At 36.8% G+C, this 24318-nt stretch overlaps 1 protein-coding gene across 1 annotated transcript in view; it reads left to right on the top strand.

Moving 5' to 3' along the window:
• The window catches only part of LOC114471935 (poliovirus receptor homolog), a 223871-nt gene that overhangs the window by 156946 nt on the left and 42607 nt on the right, over positions 1-24318 (top strand). Inside the window, exons 2-3 of the mRNA XM_028460936.1 lie at positions 11227-11339; positions 15734-15977. Coding sequence (XP_028316737.1) covers positions 11227-11339; positions 15734-15977 — 357 coding nt within the window. The remainder of the gene's footprint in view (positions 1-11226; positions 11340-15733; positions 15978-24318) is intronic.

Raw genomic sequence — 24318 nt, 5'->3', positions numbered from 1 at the left:
ATGTAATAGGAAAAAGGGATTTTTTTTTTAAAGAAAGAGGAAGAAGTGAAGAAAAAGGAGGCAAAAGATAAGGAAAAGGGCAGACAAGAAGAAAAATTGAGTAAAAGAAGAGAAAAAAGGGGGAAACGACAAGAAGAGGAAAAAACTTAACTTGGATTCAAATGCTTTTGCCCTTTGGCTGTGCATCTATTATTGATAAAGGAAACTATTTGTAAAGTGAAACATAAACCTCTCAGTACGTGTTGATGCAGCTTCATAGAGAATCAGCACTGACTGATCTTTTTAGTGGGAGGAGCTTCCCAGACATGATAATTACATGTTTGTGTTGATCTCACCTTTAAGGTGTTGCTTCCGTTAAGTTATGAAACACAAATGATATATTGCACAAAATAATACAGTTTCAATCAAGGTCATAATCTCCAATCAGGTTCCATGTGAGGCTACATTAGTATGAAAATGTTTTTAATTCATTTTTTACATTTAACTGGGAAACCAAAACATTCAAATCTTCAGGAATATAAGTCGCGACTTATGTCATTTAAAACTGAGGAATGGACTGTAGACCTGTGCGACATATTTGTTTGTTTTTCAAACAGCAGCACCATCTAGTGGCTCAAAGTGTGAATGCATGGTGGCTTCACTTAACGGGTTAAAAACGATCCACGATAAAGAGTCGAATCTTTGTGCTGAATCAGCTACAATGAGCTACGGGATTTACGGATTTGGGTTAGACGACTTAAAAAAGAGCTATTACATGTGATTCAAATGAATCAAATAAACCAGATTCATTTATTAAGTGACTCAAATCCATAATGTACTTTCAGGAATCGCTCTGATTGGCTGATATATTTGTTTGGCGCCACTTTCAGCCACTAGCTTTCCTCCTTTTTTACGAGGGAATTTTAAAAGCAAACCAAGCTGAATATTCGTCTTTTTGCACGAAACCCTTTTTATTATTGTTAATTCTGTAGTACAACATACTGTAAATGTTTCTGTTCTTTCACGAATTCATCCATGTTTGTAGAAAGGCGACCTTGGTTGTCTCATTTAAATTCCATCCATCCATTTTCTTTCCCGTTTGTTCCTGTTTTCAGGGTCGTGGGGGTCTGCTGCTGTTCTCCTTTTAATTAAAGGAGAAAAACTGTTCCACCAAAACAAAACTATAATATTTCTGCTGTACGTTAATCATTCGAACTCTCAGGTTGAAGTATTTGGCTCCAAAACTGAGATACAGTTCCATCTCCTGATCTTCTCTTATTAATTAGTGTAGCACTTGTTTGCCACTCGCGTTTCCATCTGGTGGGAAATCTCAGTAATTAGACGCTGGATTGGCTGCCTCGTTTTCTCCACGCCGCTTCACTGATCATCGCTCCTTCACATGAACCTGCGTCGCTTCGAACGCTAACGAGCCAAGCCCGCCCCCTTTGTTGGAGCTTTTCTACCCATCGCACCCATACTGAGCCCCCCACCCCCCTGACACGCACACACACACACACACGCACACACACACACACACACACACACACACACACACAGCCAGTCACAAGTGGATTTTTTTTATTTTCATGCAAAGAAAAACAAATTAAATCTGGTTTTTAACAAATTAGTAGACGTAGGAAAGGGATTATTAATTACTTTATGTATCTCACTGTAAGTCGACAGATTTATTTCTTTCCCCTAAAATGCTCAAAACAGTTTATTCGTTTATTCTTCACCTGGTAATAAAATAGTTGTTTTTATTCAGAAAAATCTGCTTTAACACATCATTAACTTCCTAGAGGCGCTGTTATAGATGTACAGTATATGAGGCACAACTCCCTGTATGATAGAAGAAGGAGAGTTACCATAACCTTTATCAGATGAAGACATAATTAAATTAAAAGCTAATTTAGTAAAAAATAAAGACTTGAAAAATTCAATTTGGAGCTTGAAAGAAAGTTTCGTTTCCATTTCCACTTTAAACACTTCGTTAGTTGACATTGTTGGAAAGGTTTTTCTTCTTCTTCTTCACATTTTGTTCACATTTTTCTTGGCATTCTTCTTCTTCTTCTTCTTGGAATTTTCTTCTTCTTCTTCACAATCTTCATTGCAATCATCTTTTTCTTCTTTGCATTCTTCTTTTTCTTTGCATTTCCAATCTCCTTGCTAATTACCTTTTAAAAAATATAACTTGATGAATGCAATTAGAGACTCGTAAAAACTCTATATTTTCTTCCAGTGATTAATGTTGTTTCTGGAATATTGGCCGTTATTTGATTCCTCTGAATTATTTAAGCTTGTCATGTTTGTGAGTTTATGTCTTTCATGTGTTTAGACTCTCACAGTTTGGCTTAATGAAGACGCAGGATCTGATTCAGCACAAAAGTTCAACTCTTTAACTCAATCGTTCTGCTAACGTTCTGTTGAAAATCTAAAATGTTTGCGCGTTCATTGTAATCTTCTAAAAACATGATGGTTTTGCATTGGCCACTGCAGCTGTTGGTCACCATAGAAGAAGAGGATTATGGGGGCTGTAGTTTGTGCAGCTCAACGGACAAAAGTTCTGCTTTTATTGATAAAAAAAAGTGCAAATTCTGATACATTTTGCACATTTAGATGAAGTCAGTCTTTATTGGGTAATTAAGCATCTGATGAGCTAAACTCTCATCCTCCATTATCGATACACGTGTGAAACAATGGTTGACTGCTACTTTTTGGTTTCATGTGTCTCCTGTTACAGTCGGATCCTTCATGTTTCTGTGATTTTTGAACGAGTGACTTTTGTTCCAAAATATTTTCTGTTCTTCTCTATTTTCTTCCATTTGAGTTATTCCCTTTGATATATTACACTGAGCCTTTGATGTCACAGGTGCACTGAGCCTTGATCAACAAGGGCAGAGGCGTGAGGAGAGACGCCTGCACTCGAGAAGGAGGCTGGAAACGTGTTTGTTTGCCATCGCTGTGACAGAAATGTGTCATTTAACGCCATCTTTGTCCTTCCCTGAAAGGAATGACTGCTAGTCGTCCACTCTGCATTTGTTTTCTGCTCAATTTGTTGCGTTCCTGTCATTCTTTCACAAACACTGCTTTTTTTGGTGGAGTGATGGTGCAGACAGGTGTCAGCCTGAGAGCTCGCTGTTCCTCGCCTCAGCTGCTTTTGTTGACTTGAAATACATTTTGGTATTTTTTCTATATATTGCACATCTTAGGGAACAGTTTAAATACCAAGATAAATGTTTAAAAGCTGCTGAAGATAAAAAAAATTTTCAGATAGACATAGTGTTGGCCTCAGGAATCAATAAATCAAAGATTGTTTAAAAAATATATATGCGAAAGGTTGAAATATCTGCTTGAAAGTTTGTTTTACCGTCGTACACTGATAGCACACACCAAGGCCTCTGCCAGTGGAGGCTCAGCCATGTTTTGACTATCGCTATTTAATTATGTAATTACAGAACTCTCTCCTGGTTGGTTCTGGTCAGACTGTCCTAAGCAGGCCAGATACCATTGTACACTGATAGCACACACGCAGGCCTCTGCCTGAACAGGCTCAGCTATGTTTTGACTACCGCTATCAGCGACATACATAACAGAGAGCACTGAACAGCGGCAGATTCAACAAGGCACACACACTGAAGGCTTGGTAACCTCTGACATCCCAGACTGGTCTGTTCCCCAAAACAATTTGACCAAATAAACCCTGTGTCCGCATCTGACCAGCTACCCTAAAGCTTGACTCCATCATATTCATCCAAAACCACCACAACACTGTGTAAACTCCAAAATAAACATCTGCCATCGTTTGGCCACAATTTTGAGTAAAAGCATCAGAAATGTGTTGGGACGTCATTTTGGCGAAGTTTTTGGAGTAAACACAAACACTTCTATGCATCCGTCTACAGCAGTGTTTTCCAAACGTTGTTGCCCCTTAGCCTTTATTTCTTATCACAAGTACCCCTTAGCTCATGTTATACATTTATTTATTTGTGTCTGCAGGAACGTAAAAACTTTTTTCTGTATCTCATCCAACATTAACCTTGATTTTAGGCCTTTTTGATTCATTTGTTTCTGATGTTTTGCGTGTTTTAGAACTTGAGCTTCACCTTTTGGTGTATTTCTGCCACAAATTTTTATTGATGGATGAGAAAAATATTTCTGTGTACTTCCTGAAAGGTGTTCAAGTACCCCTACAGGTACACGTACCCCAGTTTTGGAACCACTGGTCCACAGGACTCCACATCCCACAATGCAACACGGGAAGCATTTAAAATAATGTCAATAAGAGAGTGTTTACAGTGGAGATCAAAACACACTTTTTCAAGCAAATCATCTTTAATTTATTGATCTGTGAGGCCTAAACTAGTATTTATCTGATCAAATAATTAAATTACTGTTTCAAGCAGATTTAAGCATGTTTGGTATGATCTCAAAAAGTTTAACAGCCTGTAATGACGTCAAAACAAAACAAAAATCTGTGAACTCTGAAAGAGAATGGGGGAGAATAGTCCTCCCTACCAGTAGGTGGCAGTATTTGTTGCGTGAATTGTTTGCTCACATGAGTTTAAAAAGCGTTAGTTAAGGGTTGAGTTAAATGTAGTGTTTGAGTAAAACTACTGCTTTTGTTTTTGAGCCTCTGAGGTAGAGCTGTAATTCGGCGTTCACAATAATTGATATTTTCCGTTGCCAAAGAGAAAAGAGTGTCAGGGTGACTCATTAAAGCCGTTACAAGCCTGTCATTATTCCTCCGACGTGCCTAATGTTTATCTTAAACACTCGACACCAGAGAATTGTGCTTTGAGGAGAATGCCTGCGTGTCATCTTGCTTGTCCCACATAATTCCTCCCCGAGGGCCAATGTTTGGCGGCTCGGTGAGAAAACACGGCGTTAGCTTTGATGGATGGAAACGGCCTGTGTTATTCTGGTCGCCGCCGCGCAGCTGTAAATCTGCTGCTCGTGTGAAAGTCTACAACACAAACTGCTCAGTGGTTGTGAGCAGATATGTGGAGGAGACACACAAAAGATGTAGCATCGCCTGGTTTAGAGTCTCACCAGATAATACAGACGTGGACAATAGGGTGCCCTTAACGCACAACGTGACTCCAAAAACACAAAAAATGACAAGAAAAACCAACAAAACTACAGCAATTACAAGAAAATATACCAAATGACAACAAATATACACAAAATCAACCCCAAAACTCACAGAAATGCACAAAATGACAACAAAAATACACCAATTAACAACCAAAAAACACACTAAAGGTTAACAACAACAGTCAAAACAAGAAAAAACACTCAAAATGTCAGAAAAATACATATAATAACAAAACATATGCAAAATGACTTAAAAAATACACGAATACACAAAATGCCGTCAAGTGACAAATGACAAAACAGAACCCTAGAATACACAAAATGACAACAAAACCACACAGAAAAATAAAAAATATATATACAGAGTGACATAAAATATGCTTGGTAAAAACAAATCCCACAAAACAACAACAAATATGAATTAAAAAGTAAATAAACCTACAACAAAAACACACAAAATGAATAAAACAAAACAAAACTTTGTGACTACAAAAAACACACAAAATGGCACCATTAAACACAAATTGACCCCAAAAATTTACGACAAAAACACACCAAACGATGACAAAAGCAAATAAAGCGACTCCAAAAACACACAAAACAGTGACAGAAACACAAAGTGACAACAAAAAACACACTAAACAACAAAATAAACACATTGTGATGACAAAAAAAAAGCGCAAAAACCCTTCATTTCCTGCGTTGATGCTCAGTTATTCTAAACACCGGCATGAATGCTGATAATGTGACCCTCAGGTTAGAGAAAAGTGGCTCATCACAGAGCTAATTAACGACACACGTTACCACTGAGTAATAAATAAACTGCAGAATAAATGTTTTATCTCTGAAGTTTTCAGATGAAATGAATTGAACCTTCAAATGCTTGAAAATGCATTAATTATTTGGTCGCTATTCATCATGTTTACAGTTGAGTTTATAAAAATCTCCTTTTTTCTCCTGACAGTTTGAACTGGTTAGAGATTTATTGGAGTAATGAACGAGGCCCTCGTCACTGACTGGTGATCAATCAAAGTGTGTATTTGTGGCCGTCACACACTGTGGGCATTAATCAGCCACGAAGGCAGGATTACATATAAATCATAATGTGATGATGAACGTCGGCACCACCAAAATAAAGCCATAATTAATAAGTCTGATGGTTGTTGTTCACACAGAGTGATGATCCAGCTTGTGTTTGACAGCTGACTCATCCTTTTCTCTCTGTCGCTACATCACAGTCCGTCTGTTTCTATTCAAACTTCAAACGCACCTTGTTAGCGGCCGAGATCACGTTCACATATGCTGATGCATTTGTGCCACAAAAAAGATACACGCACAAAACAAAAACAAAAACACACAAAATGAAAATACACAAAACAACAATGGAAACAGTGTGAATGACTAAAAAAATATACATTCATATAAAAAATACTACAAAAATATACACAAAATGACAATACAAAAACAATCCAAATTGTTCAAAAACACAAAAAATTAGTCCATAAATGTACAAAACAACACCAAAAACACACAATTGACAACAGAAACTCATTAAAAGAGAAAAAAAACACAAATAAAAAGCAAAATGCTTAAATTAAAACACGAAAAACTGCAAAAAGAGACACAAAAAAGAACAATAATCCTCAATAACGACAAAACAACATGAAAAATGCACAACTGCTGACACTGTTAATGAGTAAAATCGTGAGATTATTTATAATATTAATCCATTGGATGATAAACAGACAGCGCTCTGATCAGTTTGACTTTATTACAGCACACACGTGTTTCTATTCAGGTAGATCTATTTATCACACGCACTGGGATAAAAACACATTGTTTCACTGTAGTATGTTCCTGATGATGCTGTCAGTCTCACTATAGTGTATTAATGAATGAATGAATGAATTAATGACTTCACCCGTCTGTGCATACAATCGACACACAGACTTAATCAGCTGACTATAGATCAGTCCATCAGATGTAAATCTATATCTTTCCTAAATGATGTCATCGGTAAATGAAAGGATTAATTTATCATTAATAATCTTTATTTTCTAAACACAGCTGTCAGTGCTGCACCAACCAGGACAATGGGCAGGTTGTTTTCTAAGAGAACTGATTGGTCAGGAGGCGGGGCTTTAGCACTCGCTCACATCCTCGCCAGGACTAAAGCAGGTCCCGACCAGGTTAGTCGTTCAGCCTAAGTTACCATGGTGATTAAATCCTGGAAGTTAAGATAAGGGTAATCTACCTCCACAGTGTTCTGCTGAACTACCTGGGAGGGGGCAGGTGGAGGCCCCTCCCACTTGTGAGTGTGCACACCTGATTATTTTAATGACACTAATCAGTCATAGTGGGTGAACTGGGAACAATGACAGTGGTTGTTTAGCAGCTACAATGGAAATAGTTCTTTACCCAGAATTGGCTGAACTTTGATGTAAAGATTATTTAATGTTTAATGAACATCTCATGGTAAGAGTAATAATGGTAATGTTTATTGAGTTTGACGTAGGCTACTTGTTCAATTTAAAGATTTATTCAACTTATTTCAAGTGCCTTGTTAACTGTTTAGTTAAAACTAGATTTGGTTGATGTAAAAATACAAATAAGTTAAGATAAAATGGTTAAAAGTAGTTGAAATAGTAGTTTAGATTAGAATGATCTACATCTCTGACACAGTGTGATGTCATTTATTTAGAACATTTAGAACAATGACCTATCATTAAATCATTCTTCATATTTTGTTTGTTTTTCTTTTATTTTGTGTATTTGTTTTTTTTATGTATTTTTTAGATTAGTGTGTTTTTGGTCTGTTGTGTGTTTGTTATAGTTTTGCATACAGTATGTCTTTAATAATTCTTTGTTTTTTTGTTGTTTTCTTTTGTTGTGTTTTTCATAGTGCACTTTTGGAGTAATTTTTTTGTTGTTTTGTATACTTCAATCATTCTTCGTATTATGGTTTGTTTTTCCCTCATTTTTTGTATTTTTGTTTGTTTTGTTTTTCTGTGTTTTTTGGTGTAATTTTATATATTTTTTATCTCATAGTGTGCCTTTTTGTTGTTGTTGTTTTCTGGAGTAATTTTTTTGTGTATTTGTCATCATTTTATGGGTTTTTCCTGTCATGTTTTGTATCTTTCTGTCATTCTGTGTATTTTGTCATTTTTGTTTTTGTTGTTTTGTGTATTTTTTCTGTAATTTTGTATGTTTTTTTCTGATTAATTTTGTGTGTTTTATTGATTTTTTGTGTTTTCTGTAATGATATTTGTTTATTTGGACATTTTTGTGTATTTTGTTTGTTTGGAGTCTTTTTGTGTTTTTCTCGTCATTTTGTATAATTGCCTGTCAACCTGTATATTTTTGTTGTAGTTTTTTAGTCCGCATAGCCCCCTCGTCGCTAGTTACCCATATCTGCCTCAGTGCATTTAAAGGCATCACCAGATAACATGATCACCAGTTTAGCTGTAACACCAACACCTGCGCCTGTTAAACTAAGGTTGATCTGATCTAAAAAGATAAAGGATGTCAGCAGTGAGCGTCAGATCACATTTATTCCAGAAACACCTAAAGTTCCACTTCAACGTTGCTCATTTTGCTAAAATCTTTTTGTGAATCAGTGATTGATTTTGAATCGGTTCATGGTTCCACTTTCTTTCCCTCCTCCAGTTGTGCCCTGCAGCTCTTTTCTCTCCTCTCTCTCTGCTTTAGTCCTTCAGTCTTACATTTAGTCGTTTCCTTCCTGATTCTCCGTCCGTTTCACTCTTTTATGGAGTTAAATCTTTTCTTCTTTCATGCTCTGACTTCCTGTCAGTATTTAGCAGCTTTAATCTGAAGCCACTCGTTCCTTTCATTTTCCTCCTATTGACGATCCTGAATCAGCTCAATTTTTTGTGGCTTTGGTCGAACCATCTGCTGCATTTCACTGTTTTTATTTAACGTTTGAATAAAGTGTGTGTGTGTGTGTTCATGTTTTTAACTAGGGGACATTATTCTGTGTGTGTGTGTGTGTGGCAGCGTTCATTTTGTTGACTAAAAATTCTTGTCAGCTCTATATGTATTTTTTTAAAAGTGACAATAATGAGACTATGACTAATTAACAAAAAAATACATGTAGGGTAAGCTGTGAGAGCCACAGACTGCACCCAAAAATGAGGCGGAAACGTCATAGTAAAGTCAAACTGATTAGTGTCTGTTTATTCTCTGATGAAATAATAAACATATAATAGGGATGTAACGATTCACTCAACTCCCGATACGATTCATGATACTGGGTTCACGATACGATTCTCTCACGATTTTTTTTACAAAATGGGACTGTAGAAAAATGATGACTGAAAAATATTCCTTTATTTTTTTGGGAAAAAAAACTATACTGTTTTCCTTTTATTTTTCATTGTCAAAAGAATCTCTTGTTAAACTATTCAAAACAATGCAATTTAACTAAAAATGAATCTTCAATGAAATAAATAAAGGAATAATACAAATGAAGAAGAAGCCTATTAATTTAAATTCTGGTTCTATAGTAAACAATGCAAAACTGCATAATAGTTCTTTTTAAAAGTGCAACTGAAAATGTATTTTTTGCCTTAACAATTGGACTTAAAAAAAAAAAAAAAAAACAGTAATTTCACTGTATTTACATCAGATATTTGTTTGGACCAACAGAGGGCACTGGTAACCCACTGGTCGGTTGGCGTGCAGATATCTTACAGTGAAGAAGAGATGCTATGCTAGCAGACAGAGCTAATAGAAAAACGTGACTTTTACAGATATTCACGTAATATTACAGATATTTTTTGGTGCTAAAGGGGAAAGGAATCATTTATGAACATGTTTAAAAGTAGAAGGCAGCCAGAAAGAAAGTATTAGCAGATTCCGCCTGCCGCCAACACTTCTGGATAGCGCCCTCTGCTGGTTAAAATTCAATTTTCACAGTATCGATGTGAATCGTGATACCTATGAACTGCCTTAGAATTAATCGTTACATCCCTAACATATAATATCAATAATTTACACATTAACGATCATCAATTCTCTGCCTGCATTCCTTCCTTCCTGCTTTTTTCTGCAACAACACTGATGTTTTTTCGATTGGAATTCTCCATATTTTCAAAGAGTCATTCCTCAGTTGTGACACAAGTCTGCACGCTTTCTCTGTGTTTGTGTTTGTGTCCATGGCTCAGGTGGTACAGGGGTCGTCTTCTGATTGAGAGGATAGGAGTTCAATCCCAGTCTATACTAGTCTGTGTCTAGTGTCCTTGGGAAAATCACTGAACCCTAAGTTGCTCTGAGTGGTCGACCAGCGCCTTGTTTGGCAGCTCAGTCCCATTGATGGGTGAATGTGCTGATATTGTAAAGCGCTTTGAGACTATCTGTACTTCAGTGTAGAGATACAGCGCTATATAAATCTTTACCATATGACCATTGGTCTGAGTGCATACTGATCCAGGTTGGAATCACCTGTCTTAAGTGAATGTGTTCATATCCTGCTTCGTAGTACAGCTGCTCTCTGACGGAGAATGTCTGGTTAGGTGAATCTGACGAAGAGATATCAGGATATATTTATCTATCTTTGTAGTACAGGCTCTTCATGTTCCACCAGTGAAGCATCACAATATTTCTGAGTGTGTGTGTAAAACTGAGCGTTATGTAGGTCTGTCCTGTGAGTGACAAGCTGTCAGAGTGCGGGAGCAGGAAATAAGAAATGAGTGCAGCAGTGTGACAGTCGTACAAAGAGGTGAAATCAGAGGCGATTCATCCTAATGTCGGTTCTGTTGGAGGAGAGTTAACGAACACCATGTGGAGCTGAGGCTCTGACAGCCTGGAGGACTCGCTCTGCTGCACAGCGTTCACTGACCTCACCCTCTCATAGCCACAGCTCATTCTGTCTGTGTCTGTGTCTGTTAAACCAGTCAGTTTAAAGTGTAAAAAAAAAAAAGCTGGCGTGTTGCTTTGCCCCCTAGTGATGCCCCCTGGTAGACCGGCTTTAATCCAACGTGCTGCAGGATAACGAATCAAGCTCCGCCTGAGGCTTGTTATCAGAACGAAAAAAAGATGATTTTAGTTTTTTTCTCATCTTTTCACTGTTTGGTTTGCAGAAAGATTTGACGATTGATTAAGGCTTTTGTTAAAACTGTTTTTCTCTGTTTTCAGGCGTTTGGGCTCAGAAAGTACGCGTGTCTGAGGAGCTGGAGGCGTATCCCACCGAGTCCGTGGACCTCCGCTGCCAGTTCATCGATGGAGGAGGCCTCACCAAACTCACACAGGTTGGCACATGATTCCCACCTCCAGGAAGTCAAAGCCAGGAAGGGCCACTGGAGACCCTCGGTCTAGTTTTGTGTGGCCTCAAAGTAAACGCACAAAATGACTCCAGAAACACATGAAATGTTAGAAAAATACACAAGATGACTTTAAAAATACAGAAAATAACAGAAAAATCAGAAGAAAAAAACCAAATGAACAAATGACACGAAAAACACAAAAGGACAGCAAAAATGCACAAATAAGATAACACACAAAATGAGAGAAAACATTATTAAATGACACGAGACACTCAAAACAACAACAAAAACACACAAGATATATAAAATAAGAGAAAAATATTCAAAGTATTACCAGAAACACCCAAAAGCACACAAAATGACACTAAAAATACCCAAAATGTGAGAAAACTGTACTAAGTATTACCAGAAACACAAAAAATACACAAAATGACACTAAAAATACACAAAATGAGAGAAAACTATACTAAGTATTACCAGAAACACACACAAAATACACAAAATGAGAGAAAACTATACTTAGTATTACCAGAAACACACACAAAATACACAAAATGAGAGAAAACTATATTTAGTATTACCAGAAACACACACAAAATACACAAAATGAGAGAAAACTATACTTAGTATTACCAGAAACACACACAAAATACACAAAATGAGAGAAAACTATACTAAATGACATGAGAAACACACAAAGCGACGACAAAAACACACAAAGTGAGAGAAAAACACAGAAAATGACAACAAAAACATGAAAAGAGAGAAAAACACACCACACCAGAAATATACAAAAATGACAATGATAATGCATACAGTAGATATGCTGACATGCAGTTCTCAAAATGTAGCCGTCCAATCAGACATTTACATTTTTGCTCATCTCTACATTATGGAAAATAAAAGGAGATGTTGTAAAAAGTCACAATTAAGGTTAGCATTCGTGTCGAAAGCTGCTGCTTTTGTGATGTAGAAACATGCTGCACAGAATGAACTCACAGTGGAACGTTTGGACACTTCCTGGTTGCCTCTGATTGGCTGTGAGACGATCAAGGTCGTCTGTAAGGAGACCCTGAGGTTGTCTGAGGAATGTTGGAGAAATGCCACAGATTATATCTCAAACGTGACATTTCAATGTCTTTGACTTCCTCAAGGAGGCTGGGAGGATGTTTGCTGGGAGGTGGACAGTCGTCTCTTCACTCCGTCACATTGACCACTTTGTTGATTTACTCGACATGACGTTACATTTTATATCAGGGAAAGATTTGGAAGCAAGACAACTCTAAGACCTGATGTAACATTGGTTTGAACTGATAGTTATGTAACCATTTTACACTCTAAATGATTTGGGAATCATTTCTTCTCTCTTTATTGTCATTTTGTGTAATTTTGTTGTCCAATTGTGTGTTTTTGGAGGCATTTCTTGTCATTTTGATCAGTATGTGCTGTCCAGCGAAGCTCGCTAAAGTCTTCCAGTGCTAAATCACCATGGTAACTTAGGCTGAACGACTAACCTGGTCAGGACCAGGTTTTGTTCTGGGTAGGATCTTAGTGAGTGCTCAAGCCCCGCCTCCTGACCAATCAGACATCTCTAAACCATGTTTAAGTCCAAGTTTCTGGATTATTTAATTCATGAATTGTCCAAGCAACAGAAGTTTATATAAAACTGTTTATTTTGGCGCTCTTACCATGAGATGTTCATTAAACATTAAATAATCTTTACATCAAAGTTCAGCCAATTCTGGGTAAAGAACTATTTCCATTGTAGCTACTAAACAACCACTGCCATTGTTCCCAGTTCACCCACTATGACTGATTAGTGTCATTAAAATAATCAGGTGTGCACACTCACAAATGGGAGGTGCCTCCATCTGCCCCCTCCCCTTTCCCTCCCAGGTAGTTTAGCAGAACACTGTGGAGATATACTACGAAGATAGATTACCTCTTACCGCGCTAACTTCCAGGATTTAATCACCATGGTAACTTAGGCTGAACGACTAACCTGGTCAGGACCTGATTTTGTTCTGGCTAGGATCTTAACCAGTGCTAAAGCCCCGCCTCCTGACCAATCAGTTTTCTTAGAAAACAACCTGCTCATTGTTAGAAGATCCTGGTTGGTGCAGATCTGACAGCTGTGCTTAAAGATATAGATTTATATCTGATTGACTGATCTATAGTCTGCTGATTAAGCCTGTGTCTTCGTATGCGCGGACGTCATTAATTCATTCATTAATACACTATAGTGAGACTGACAGCATCATCAGGAACATACTACAGTGAAACAATGTGTTTTCATCCCAGTGCGTGTGATAAATAGATCTACCTGAATAGAAACACGTGTGTGCTGTAATAAAGTCAAACTGATCAGAGCGCTGTCTGTTTATCATCCAATGGATTAATAGTATAAATAATCTCACGATTTTACTCATTAACAGTGTCAGCAGCTTCTTTCATTCCTGCCTTTTCTGTAATAACAGAGTTTTTTTGGATTTTAATTATTCATCATTTTAAACTTAAGCAACATCTAACCTGGTCGGAACAAGTTATGAAGTGGCTCAGATCTGAGCGAGTATAAAAGCTCCGCCTCCTGGTGCGCTGCTGTCGTCATGGATTTAAATTCATTATATTTTTTTAAGATCATAAACTGTTCCTCCTGCAAAGACACTCGCTCTGCCAGTTTTTTCCATTGTAGTGATTGGTCAGACGCTGCAAGCTCCTCCCCTTTCATGTGAGCGCACACGTAGCAGGCTGAAATCTCTTGGCTTAAATTAGCGTGTTTTTATCAACCTTCATAGGACAGCTTCTCTCTGACAGGGAATGTTTGGCTAGACGAAGCTAACGGAGATTAATCCAGCATATAATTATCTAGATTTGTAGCATAGAGCCATAATGTATTTTTTTCTAATCCTTTAGTTTGTTTTTGGTGTGTTTTGGTGTCATTTTGTGAATTTTTTATGTTCTTTTGTTTGTTTTTGGAGGTCTATCTTTACATTTTGTGTATCTTTGTTGTCTTTTTGTTTGATTTGGATTCATTTTGTGTATTTTTGTCCTACCTAGTGTGTTTTTGGAGTCATTTTGTGTATTTTGGTTGTACTTCTGTGTGCTGTTGTTGTCCCTTTGTGTGTTATATGTTCTCGGGGGCTGCACAAAATCATATTGACTTTGACTGCAGGTCTTATTTAAACGTAGTCTGAATAAAGAGAACCCTGAGCTCACACAGAAGGTTTATTTGATCACATATAAACTGATAAGGTTTCATCTTGAGCCTTTGTGCATTAAATCAATAGGTAATTTACCCACATGGACAATAACAAAGTGCTAAATTTCCTTTGGTAAACTTTCTTCCACTGTCAACACGTAAAGAGTCACAGCAGCTGATTTGTGGTGACGCAAACGTCCCACAGTCCTTTCTGTTTTCTCAGCTGGATGTTATAGCTGTAATTGACGTGAGCTAAATGTGAATTGACGCCTAATATTTTTCTCCCGCCTGAGAAAACACTTACACACCATGGTTTGTATTGGCTGTGTCCTCATAGCCAAAATATAATTAATCCACTTTAGCGTCAGTAGTTTTCTGGGCGTACAGTCTCATGGCAGATATATCAACGTCTATCACAAATGAGAAACGACCACTATCATTATTAATGCACCTCAGAAATTACCATTAAGTAACTTATATTTACAGAAATGCAACAAATGGTCATTTCCATTTCTTTTTTTTTTTTTAAGTTTATTCTCATGTTTTTTTGTGGTTTTTTTTCAGTAATAATAATTGATTGTTTATAATAGTAATATGATTAAAACTAAACATAATAATAGTATGTTGTTATAATTATTACTAAAACATAACAAAAAACATGAGAATAAACAATTACTTAAATCACTGTCCAAAATTTAGAATAATAAGAAGAATCAGTTGTTATTGTCATTGTTTTTATTGTTCTTGTTCTTGTTATTATTGTTATTTTTGTTAGAGCAAAAATAATAATTGGCATAATTAATATTGCAGCTTTTGTTTTTTTGAGTAAAACACAAAAATAAAAAAACAATCACTTCTTTAGGGTCCTATTTTACCTTTATGAAGAATAAAAAAATATGAAAAGAATGTTTGCTTTCTTATAATTGACTCACTGAAGTTTTAAATTTACACACTGTTGTGTTCATTAATAAAATGTCCCACATACACTTGAAAAAAAGGTTTAAATCAAAGATCCTGAGCAATGAAATACACATTTTTTAAGTAAAAATCAGCGTTTTCTACCTTTGTTTTGTTAACTGAGTTATTTCATTGTTTTGTCTCTCCATAAAGGAAATGAATTATCAATATGAATATTTAAAGAAATACAAAATGTCTGAATGTCTTGTCCTGCTCCAATCAGGTGTCTTGGATTTGGGAACCTGTTGATGGCCAACGGGACAACATCGCCGTGTTTCACCCCATCTATGGACAGAGTTTCCCTAACCCGGCCTTCAAAGAACGGGTTCTGTTCCTTCACAACAATCTGGAGACTCCGTCCATCAGGATCTCCAACCTTCGAATGTCCGACGCCGGTCGTTACACGTGCGAGTACGCCACGTACCCGACTGGAAACGAGCAAGGAACCACCACGCTCATCATGCTCGGTGAGTAGAGAAGTAGAAAGAGTTTCTCTTTTGATGTGAAGCTAAAGAGGATTAAAGGACAAACAGTTGGAGCCGTTTCCAGTCGTTGAAACAAGCTTTTTAAAACTTCTGCAGCCATCTGCTTATCACTGGCCTCTCAGAGAGAAGTTCTAGTCCAAGAACTGATGTGTTTGAGGGTTCTGTTAGATCTGAGAATAAAAGGCAGTCTGCTATGATTGGGGTTCAGATGTGAAGAGTTAAGCAACATCTACTTTGTTTAGATCATGTGATTTAAACAGAAACAAGTCTGCTGTGCAAGATAAACTAAGTCTGTTTATTTCTTCACCTTTGAACATTGGTTAATGGTTTTTTGGATTTGATTGATTGTAAAATCTTTATTGTCTCTGAGCGGCAAGTTGGTTTTCAGCAGAGGTCCATGCAGGCAATACATTGATAAAAACAGCACAATGACATACATATAAAATAAAACTACCATGGATATCATCAGGATGGATATCAGTGGGATGAGGGACACAAAGACCAGCAGTAGATGTGCCTACAGCTTATTCTAGAAACCCAACAGCTGATGGGACAAACTACCTCAAGTATCTGTTAGATTTAGATCCTAGCATAGGTCAACCTCCTCCCTGTTGGCAGAAGTCTAAACTCTGCATGCAGGGGGTGCTCAGGGTCTTCCAAGATGACCTTTGCCGTTTGAGTGGCCCTTACTTGACATATATGGCCGAGATCATTCAGGTCAACGCAAAGTTTACCAATATTATGTTTGTGTTCGTGATGCTGAGGTTACCAAACCAACAGATCATTGCAAAAGTCAAAATGGACTCCATAAAAGATGAATAAAACATTTTCAGGAGAGATTTATCAACAATAAAACCTCTGATTGGCCTTTTTGCAGATGGCGTCAGTGTTTGAGTCAAAGGTTAGTTTTACGTTAATATTTATACTGCTCACTGTCTCTGCAGCTGAGTCCTTAATTAACGTAAGTGCTTTGACAGGTGGATTTTTGCGAAAGTCGATCAGCATCTCTTTGTTTTACATACATTGAGATGCAGCATAGACTCATTTTAAGATGGTAACCAGTTAATTAGTGAGTTGGGTTGTTGTTGTTGAGATGCGTGAAGTTGATGTTAGCGTATTGCTTTAGGACTTGGGCATTTCAGCTTTTTATTAGGAGGTGAAGTAATGCTTTCAAGCTAACTGCCTAGCTAGCTTCCTTGCTTGCTAACTTGGTAGCTATCTTACTTTCTTTCCAGGTATCTTGCCTGCTGTCTTGCTATCTATTCAGGTTACTTGTTATCGAGCTATCTTGCTTGCTAATTTGCTAGCTATTTTGCTTGCTAATTTGCTAGCTATTTTGCTATTTATCTTGCTAGCTATTTATGATAGTTTTTAACCAGGGTTATTCATCACAGAGCCACTGTCCTGCTTGTATTCAAACAAATATCAATCAAAAAACTGGTAATTATTGTCTTAGATTTAGTTGGACATTTAGGATTTGGGCATTAAAGCTTTTTACTAAGATGTGAATAAATGCTTTCAAGCTAACTTGCTAGCTATCTTGCTTTCTATCTAGCTAGCTATCATGCCTGCTATCTTGCTTCTTCATTTTTAGTAGTAGTGTTGTGCATCAGTATTATGGGTAAACGGGGTAACTTGTGCAGTGAGAGAGGTTCCGCACTGTTTGGAGTGCAAAAAAAAAAGTGATTTACTACGTTATTTTTTATTTTTCTGTAATTAATCACGATTAACACGTTAAAGGCCCAGCTTTAAAGCAGGGGTTCTCAACTGGCCTCACTGTGGGACCCATAATTTGCCCCGGTCATTATATCGCGACCCACTTTGTTTTAGAAACCAACCTACTAAATTCAGTTTTTCAAAAACAGCTGTTGAAAACATACATATAATATATATTTTTTTAAAACATAAATCTACATATTTTCATATGCTACGTGCATTACATTTCACAGCATGTCTTTCAAAAAAAAAAGTTGCTTTCAAAATAAACGACAAGTCCAAGATGAGACGTTAAGTATTTATTTATTTTTGACTCACTGTCCACGGCCCACTTTTGGGTCCCACCCACCAGTTGAATCAGTATGTTTAAATAAAATAATGACAGTCATAAACCTAGCCACTCCTCACAGAGTGAGAATGGAGGCCATTTCTAATAAAAAATAAAATAAAATAAAAAAGAGAGAACGTGTAAGGTGAGGAGGATGTTTCTGAGTCAGAAGGGGCGGTTGGTCACACTCTGCTATGCAGAGGATTCTTTAACTCCAGCCAAGCCAATGAAGCAGATTTAATGAGGCTCAAAGGGAGCGACAGAGATCCTGAACGGGCTCGACGGCTGTTCTAAAGCAGGAGGGAGTTACGCTTAACTGCTCATTTGGTGAGTTTAGGAACGTGTCGGGGTCTGTGACTCATAGCACGAGGTCGTTAATGACGCCCTGTTGCTCACATCGACAAAGTCAGTGTGTGACCATCAGTTTATTAATCAAACTAAAAAAGGAGGAGGAGCTAACATTTCTATCCTTTCATTCATTTATTGAATATAATTTACACATCTATGTATCTGATTAAATAAGATAGTGCTTCTCAAGGTTGGGGTCAACTATAATTTTAAAATACAATTGCGTCTTCAATCATCTATGTTCATTGAGACCTTAATTATGAGTAAGGTGACCAGCATTTTTTTAGACTTACAATTAAAACTAGCATAGAAGTGAGGATGCAGGTGCTGGCCCGCATCATTGTACACAGCTTTAGCTAGCATTAGCTTACCATTAGCCTAGCATTAACATTACCGAGTGTTTGCATCAGCCTAACATTGAACTAATATTAGCATTTGCTAGTATTACCATTAACCTAGCATTAACTTAGCAATACCATTAGCTAACATTAGCCGAGCATTTACCTAGTATTAACATTAGCCTAGCGTTAGCACTAGCTAGCATTAGTTAACATCATTTGCTTAGCATTAACATTTGCTATCATTAGCCTAATATTAGCATTAGCTTACCATTATCCTAATATTAGCATTAGCCAAATGTTTGCATTAATAAGCAATACCATTAGCAAACATTAGCCGAGCATGAGCATTTGCCTAGCATTAGGATTTATATAGCTAGCATTAACATTAGCCTAGCATTAGCATTTGATTAGCATTAGCCACCAAACAGCTGAATATTTTAAATGCTTGAATACATTGAAGAATGGCTGAACAGCTGAAGTTCAAAATTGAAACCATTAAATCTTAAAATTCTAAAAATCCCAATTTTGAACAAAAAATGTATTAAATTTATTTTTTATAAAAGTTGCAAATCACAAAAGTACAACCACTCCTGTGCTGAATTTTTTGACACTTTATCTTAATTGTCAAAACTGGTCAAACGCTGAAGAAGTTGGAACGAAGAAAAAAATGCATAACAATAGTGAGGATGCCTAGTCACTAATTACGTCATAATGTAATTAACTACCAGTTACGCAATTACAATTATAACTGACCCCAACCCTGGGGCTTTTATTAGCGATGGTTTATCAACACGTCAGACGTGTCCCTTTCTTTTCTGACACTAAGTGGATATTTAGTATCTGTTACTCATCCACGTGTCGTCCTGTTAGCACGTTGCTATCAGAGGAATGGGACACTGGTGTCCTTTTCAAAAACTCATTGTTTCTTTACGCCTCATTCAGTCTCACAGCAGCAGAATTGTTACTAACCTCAGTGAAGGTGTTTAGTCAGCAGGACTGTCAATGTGAGCGAGGAAGACAATAGCAGCATATTTAGTATGTGTTCATCAGCTCATTCATAAGCAAGGTTTGGTTATTGAGTTTTTAACGTTTGAAAGTGATATTTAATTATGTCTGTTTGGATTAGTTTGGATTTCTCTTTAGATGTTTTTATCTTAAGATTACTCTGTTGGATCTTCTTGTGTTGTTTCTAGGGCCTCCACGTTTCTGTAAATGCAGAAAACGGACTGAAAATATGGAATATCCTTTTTGAATATATGTTGCTTTAATATTTTGTCAATAATTATAATGACTTTTTTTTAAATAAAAGGAAGCAGAAATTACCATCTGACACTGAATATGTTCTTGCATAATTTATTTGGGTATAAACACGCACAATTATATCAAAAATAGGTGGTCATAGGTGCTGAAATGCTACTAGTCGCACAAAATGTGACGTAATATTGTAAAATTTGACATAATATGATTATTTTGACGGACCTACTGAAATAAAAATAGCTCTATGGCACGGACTAAACTCTCACCCACATATTTTGGGACAATATCACACATTTCCACCATTTTTTTTCACTGTAAAACGTTTGGGCTAATGTTAGCTTTAGCAAGTGTAGCAAACGGATGGACGTCAAATTTTGCACACAATCTGGTGGGATGTCAGGACGTGCTTGTTTTGTTGCATTTTTGCTGTATATAAACATTGAATTATTGATTTTAGATAAGAGCATTTACCGTTACCGTATTAAGCATGTTTGGCACAGGATTAGGATTCTAGGCTCCTCCCCTATTTGACTATATTTCTCTCGCCTCCCCTTCAGCAGACCTTTGTGATGGTATCGGTAAATAAACTTATTCCAACCAGGCATTCATCACTTTGTTTTGTCCTCATGGCAGGTCTTGACATGTGGGGGCTTGTCCGGATCTGTAATGATGTGATATACTTTAAATACTTTAAATCTGACTGATGAACAAAAGAACTGACGATGTGTAGGTTGAAAAGTAATGAATTACTAAAGTAGGTCACTGCTAAAGCCCAGTGAAACGTTGGCTGCGTCCCAATACCCACACTTGTGCCCCTCGGCTGCGTGCGAGTGCGTAGGGTGTCTTACGAGTGTGCTTTAGCTCCGCCCACTATCCACCCTTCATGCACAACTGAGCAAAGCGTGCATGCAAGTGGACTTCGATGAAGGAAATTACCCATAATTCCTTTTGTCGTTGGACATTCCAATTAATTAAATAAATAAAAATCGATAGCGGACAAACTCTCACAATAAATTGTGTTGCAACCAAAAAAAAACAAAAAAAAAAAAAAAATATATATATATATATATATATATATATATACACAAGTGTAAATAAGGTATCAATTATTGAATTTCTGTAATATGTATTATATTAAAAAATACATTTTGTATTACAAGGGCTTTGGCACATGTAGTTATGTACATTTCCCCAAATTCCTTGTTATAGTGAAAATTTGAAACGTACACGAAATGGCTGATTGAATTTCTAATCTTTCAAAGGGACAGACACAATGACTTCATTTTATTTAGTCGAGGGTAAAAATCTCCCAACTTTTCACAGTCCACTGAAATGCTTCCATACAAGGATATGAGTGAGTTATTTTAATGCATTTTTGTATTGTTTTAACAAGGAAAGCTATTTTTTTTTACTTAATATACTTTGCTGTCACAATTGATGACGTCCTGACTCGAGTGGATGACATAACCACAAATTGCTAGACGTGCACTTAAAACATGTGTGCCATTTGTGGAAGTCCGTAGCGCAGTGTGGGTTTTGGGACGCAGCCATTAAAGTCGACCAAAATACAGTTTTTGTAGCTGCCACATTTCCGTGCTTGTGTCCATTTGGTCTAACTCACTATAATTATGTTTTCCCGCCTGTTTCGACACAATAGCATAAAACCCACTCTGTAAAGTGTTGTCGAGGACAGCTTAGCTCACTGGAGGTACAGAACTTGGCTGCGTGACAGAGCAAACACAGAGAAAAGGAAGTATTATTCTGGCTGGCTCTCTGATGGATGTGAGCTAAGCTTCCTAAACTGCTTCTATTGGCACAAAGTGGAAGTTGAGTGCATGGGAAACACCTGCTTTGTCTGGCCTCTGTTAATCCACTTGGCGAGTCCAGTTCTGAGGGACTTGCTCATATTTTGAGATCAATATTAAACCTCATCTGGTCCAAAAGTGCTGGCAGCCAATCACATTATGTCTTATTGCTTATAGAAGCCTCCACACTCTGATCACATCATGACTTATTTCAGTATGGATGCATAATCCTGACAGCCAGTGGTAGCACAGCGAGCCAATCGCATTAGCACTTATTGGGATGTGAATAAGGAATCATCCACTCAGCACTCCATGATATCCCAACCTATTAAATGGAAACCATAGTGAAAACCAATAGTGGTTATATTACACATTATACAGCCCGCAGCATTAGAATATGATTTCAGTTATGGAGGGAAGTCAAAATTAAACGATTTTTTTGACAGTTTTGATTATGAAAAGCAAGTATGTGAAGATAAAGTTTCTGTTTGGTGAGAAAGATGTGGTTCAAATCAAGGTTGTCATGGTTTTCCAGCGCTACAGGAGAGGAACGTGTTGGGAACTGATCCTTTAATGGTCTGATGGTGGTTTTGATACGTGCAAAATGAAATGTTGGCGGTGTTTGCAAACACCATATGGATGGATTTCTGTAAGAAACTTGATGCTATGGGCAAAACAAGAAGAACAGAAAATTACAGCAAGAAAATATGGATAAAAAGATGAGGAAAAAAGCCCTTAATAAATATTTACGTCAGCCTCTAGTTCGGCCTACTTCTCCTCATCCAATAATAACTACAGCCATCTGTGAGTAAACCTGTGACGGGAAACAGTTGCCTGTCAAATGCAGCACACTAAATAGATTACTTGATATTTTTAGTTGTGGGACTCGATTTACAAAATATATATAATCAATTGGTGACTGTGTAATTAATTTGATTTTGGTATATGACTGAATGAATGAAAACAATAAAGCTTAAACAAAACATTGTTTATTATTTCCATCACTGAGTGCAATATTGAGTGCATAATTTGCAATATTAATAAAGAATATTATGATTGCATTGTTCACAAAAGCACAAACTTAAATTTAAGTGAGCTATATAAATTTAAATAAAGTGTATTCATGTTTGGAGTGCAAAAAAAAAAAAGTGATTAACTGTTATTTTTTTTACTGCCTTATTTTTCTGTAATTATTCAATCGCAATTAAAGTCACAGCCCTAGTTATTTTCCGTGTTAGACGCAATCCTTCCCGCACCATTTAATTAAGTGCATGTTTTTAATGAGGATGTCGGATATTAGCTTTCTTTCCGGTGTTGTGCAACAATACCGTCAATACCGATCAATACATAGACCCTCTCCACCTAATATTGGGTCACATTATCTTTATCTCCATGGAAATATCAAATATTGTTATGCCCACTGCATGCATTTAACAAATAAACATTATCTGTGGAGAATAAGAAACTTATTTAACTTCAGTAATGGAAAAATTGTGTTTTCTCACACAACCGCACAGATCGGTTTCTCAATATTGGTGGAAAAACCGATACCCATGTCAAGCAATATTACTTTTTATGGCCAAAAAAAAGACATTGGCCGATAATATTGGACATCTCTAGTTTTTTATGAATGCAGCTATTAGTAAATCAGTCATTTTCAGCATGTTTAGATGTGATTATAAAGAGATACTCAGTGTTAAAGTTCTTCTTTTCATTCTTTAAGGCAGTGGTTCTCAACCTTTTCAACCACATATATTTATTTATCTGAATAATTTCCATGTTATTCAGTAATTGTGTTATTATTTGGGCCATAGTATATAGTCATTATCTTAGAGATGTAAATCCTTGTTTTGATTAGAAATAAAATGGGTTAAAAGTGGCCAAAAATGGTGGAAAAAGTGGGAAAAGTATTCAAACTGGCAAATAATGGCCTTTACAAATCATGGTTAAATTGGCAAATACAGGCATGAAATATGGCGAAAAGAGGTTAAAAGTGACAATTATGGATCAACATATGCAACATTAGGTGGGAAAAGTGGTGGAAAGGGTTTATAGGTGGAAAAAAAAAATTTGAAAATTGATGGAGAAGTGGCAGAAATGAGAATAATGTAGCAAAAACGCATTAAAAAGAGCAAAAATATGACAAGAAAGTGATGAAAATAGGTTAAAATATGGCAAGTTTGGTGTAGATGCAGAAAAAAAGTAAAAAAATTAGCAAAAATGGGCTCAAATTGTGTCCTGAAGGCATCTGACGACCTCCTTTCAGTGTCTCGTGACCCCAAATGAGGTCCTGGACCCCCAGATTGAGAACCCCAGCTTTAAAGTAGATAAACAGCTAATGTTTCTTTCTCTCCTCCTAAAGCTGTGTGTATAGAAACCAAAGGGTGTGAATGTGGAAGCGGGGGAGCAGTTGTTTTTGTCTTCGCTGCGTGGCTGAGTCCAGCCCTGTTTGGTCATTTAACCACGCACGGCTTCTATCAGAGAGTTATTCCACTGTGGGGACTTTTCATATCACCGTTAAAGGCATA

The sequence above is a fragment of the Gouania willdenowi genome, chromosome 11 (genome assembly GCF_900634775.1).
Source record: "Gouania willdenowi chromosome 11, fGouWil2.1, whole genome shotgun sequence".
In the NCBI taxonomy this organism is placed as follows: Eukaryota; Metazoa; Chordata; class Actinopteri; order Blenniiformes; family Gobiesocidae; genus Gouania; species Gouania willdenowi.
The sequence above is the reverse complement of the archived record's forward strand: the minus strand, read 5'-3'. Positions and strand labels throughout refer to the sequence as shown.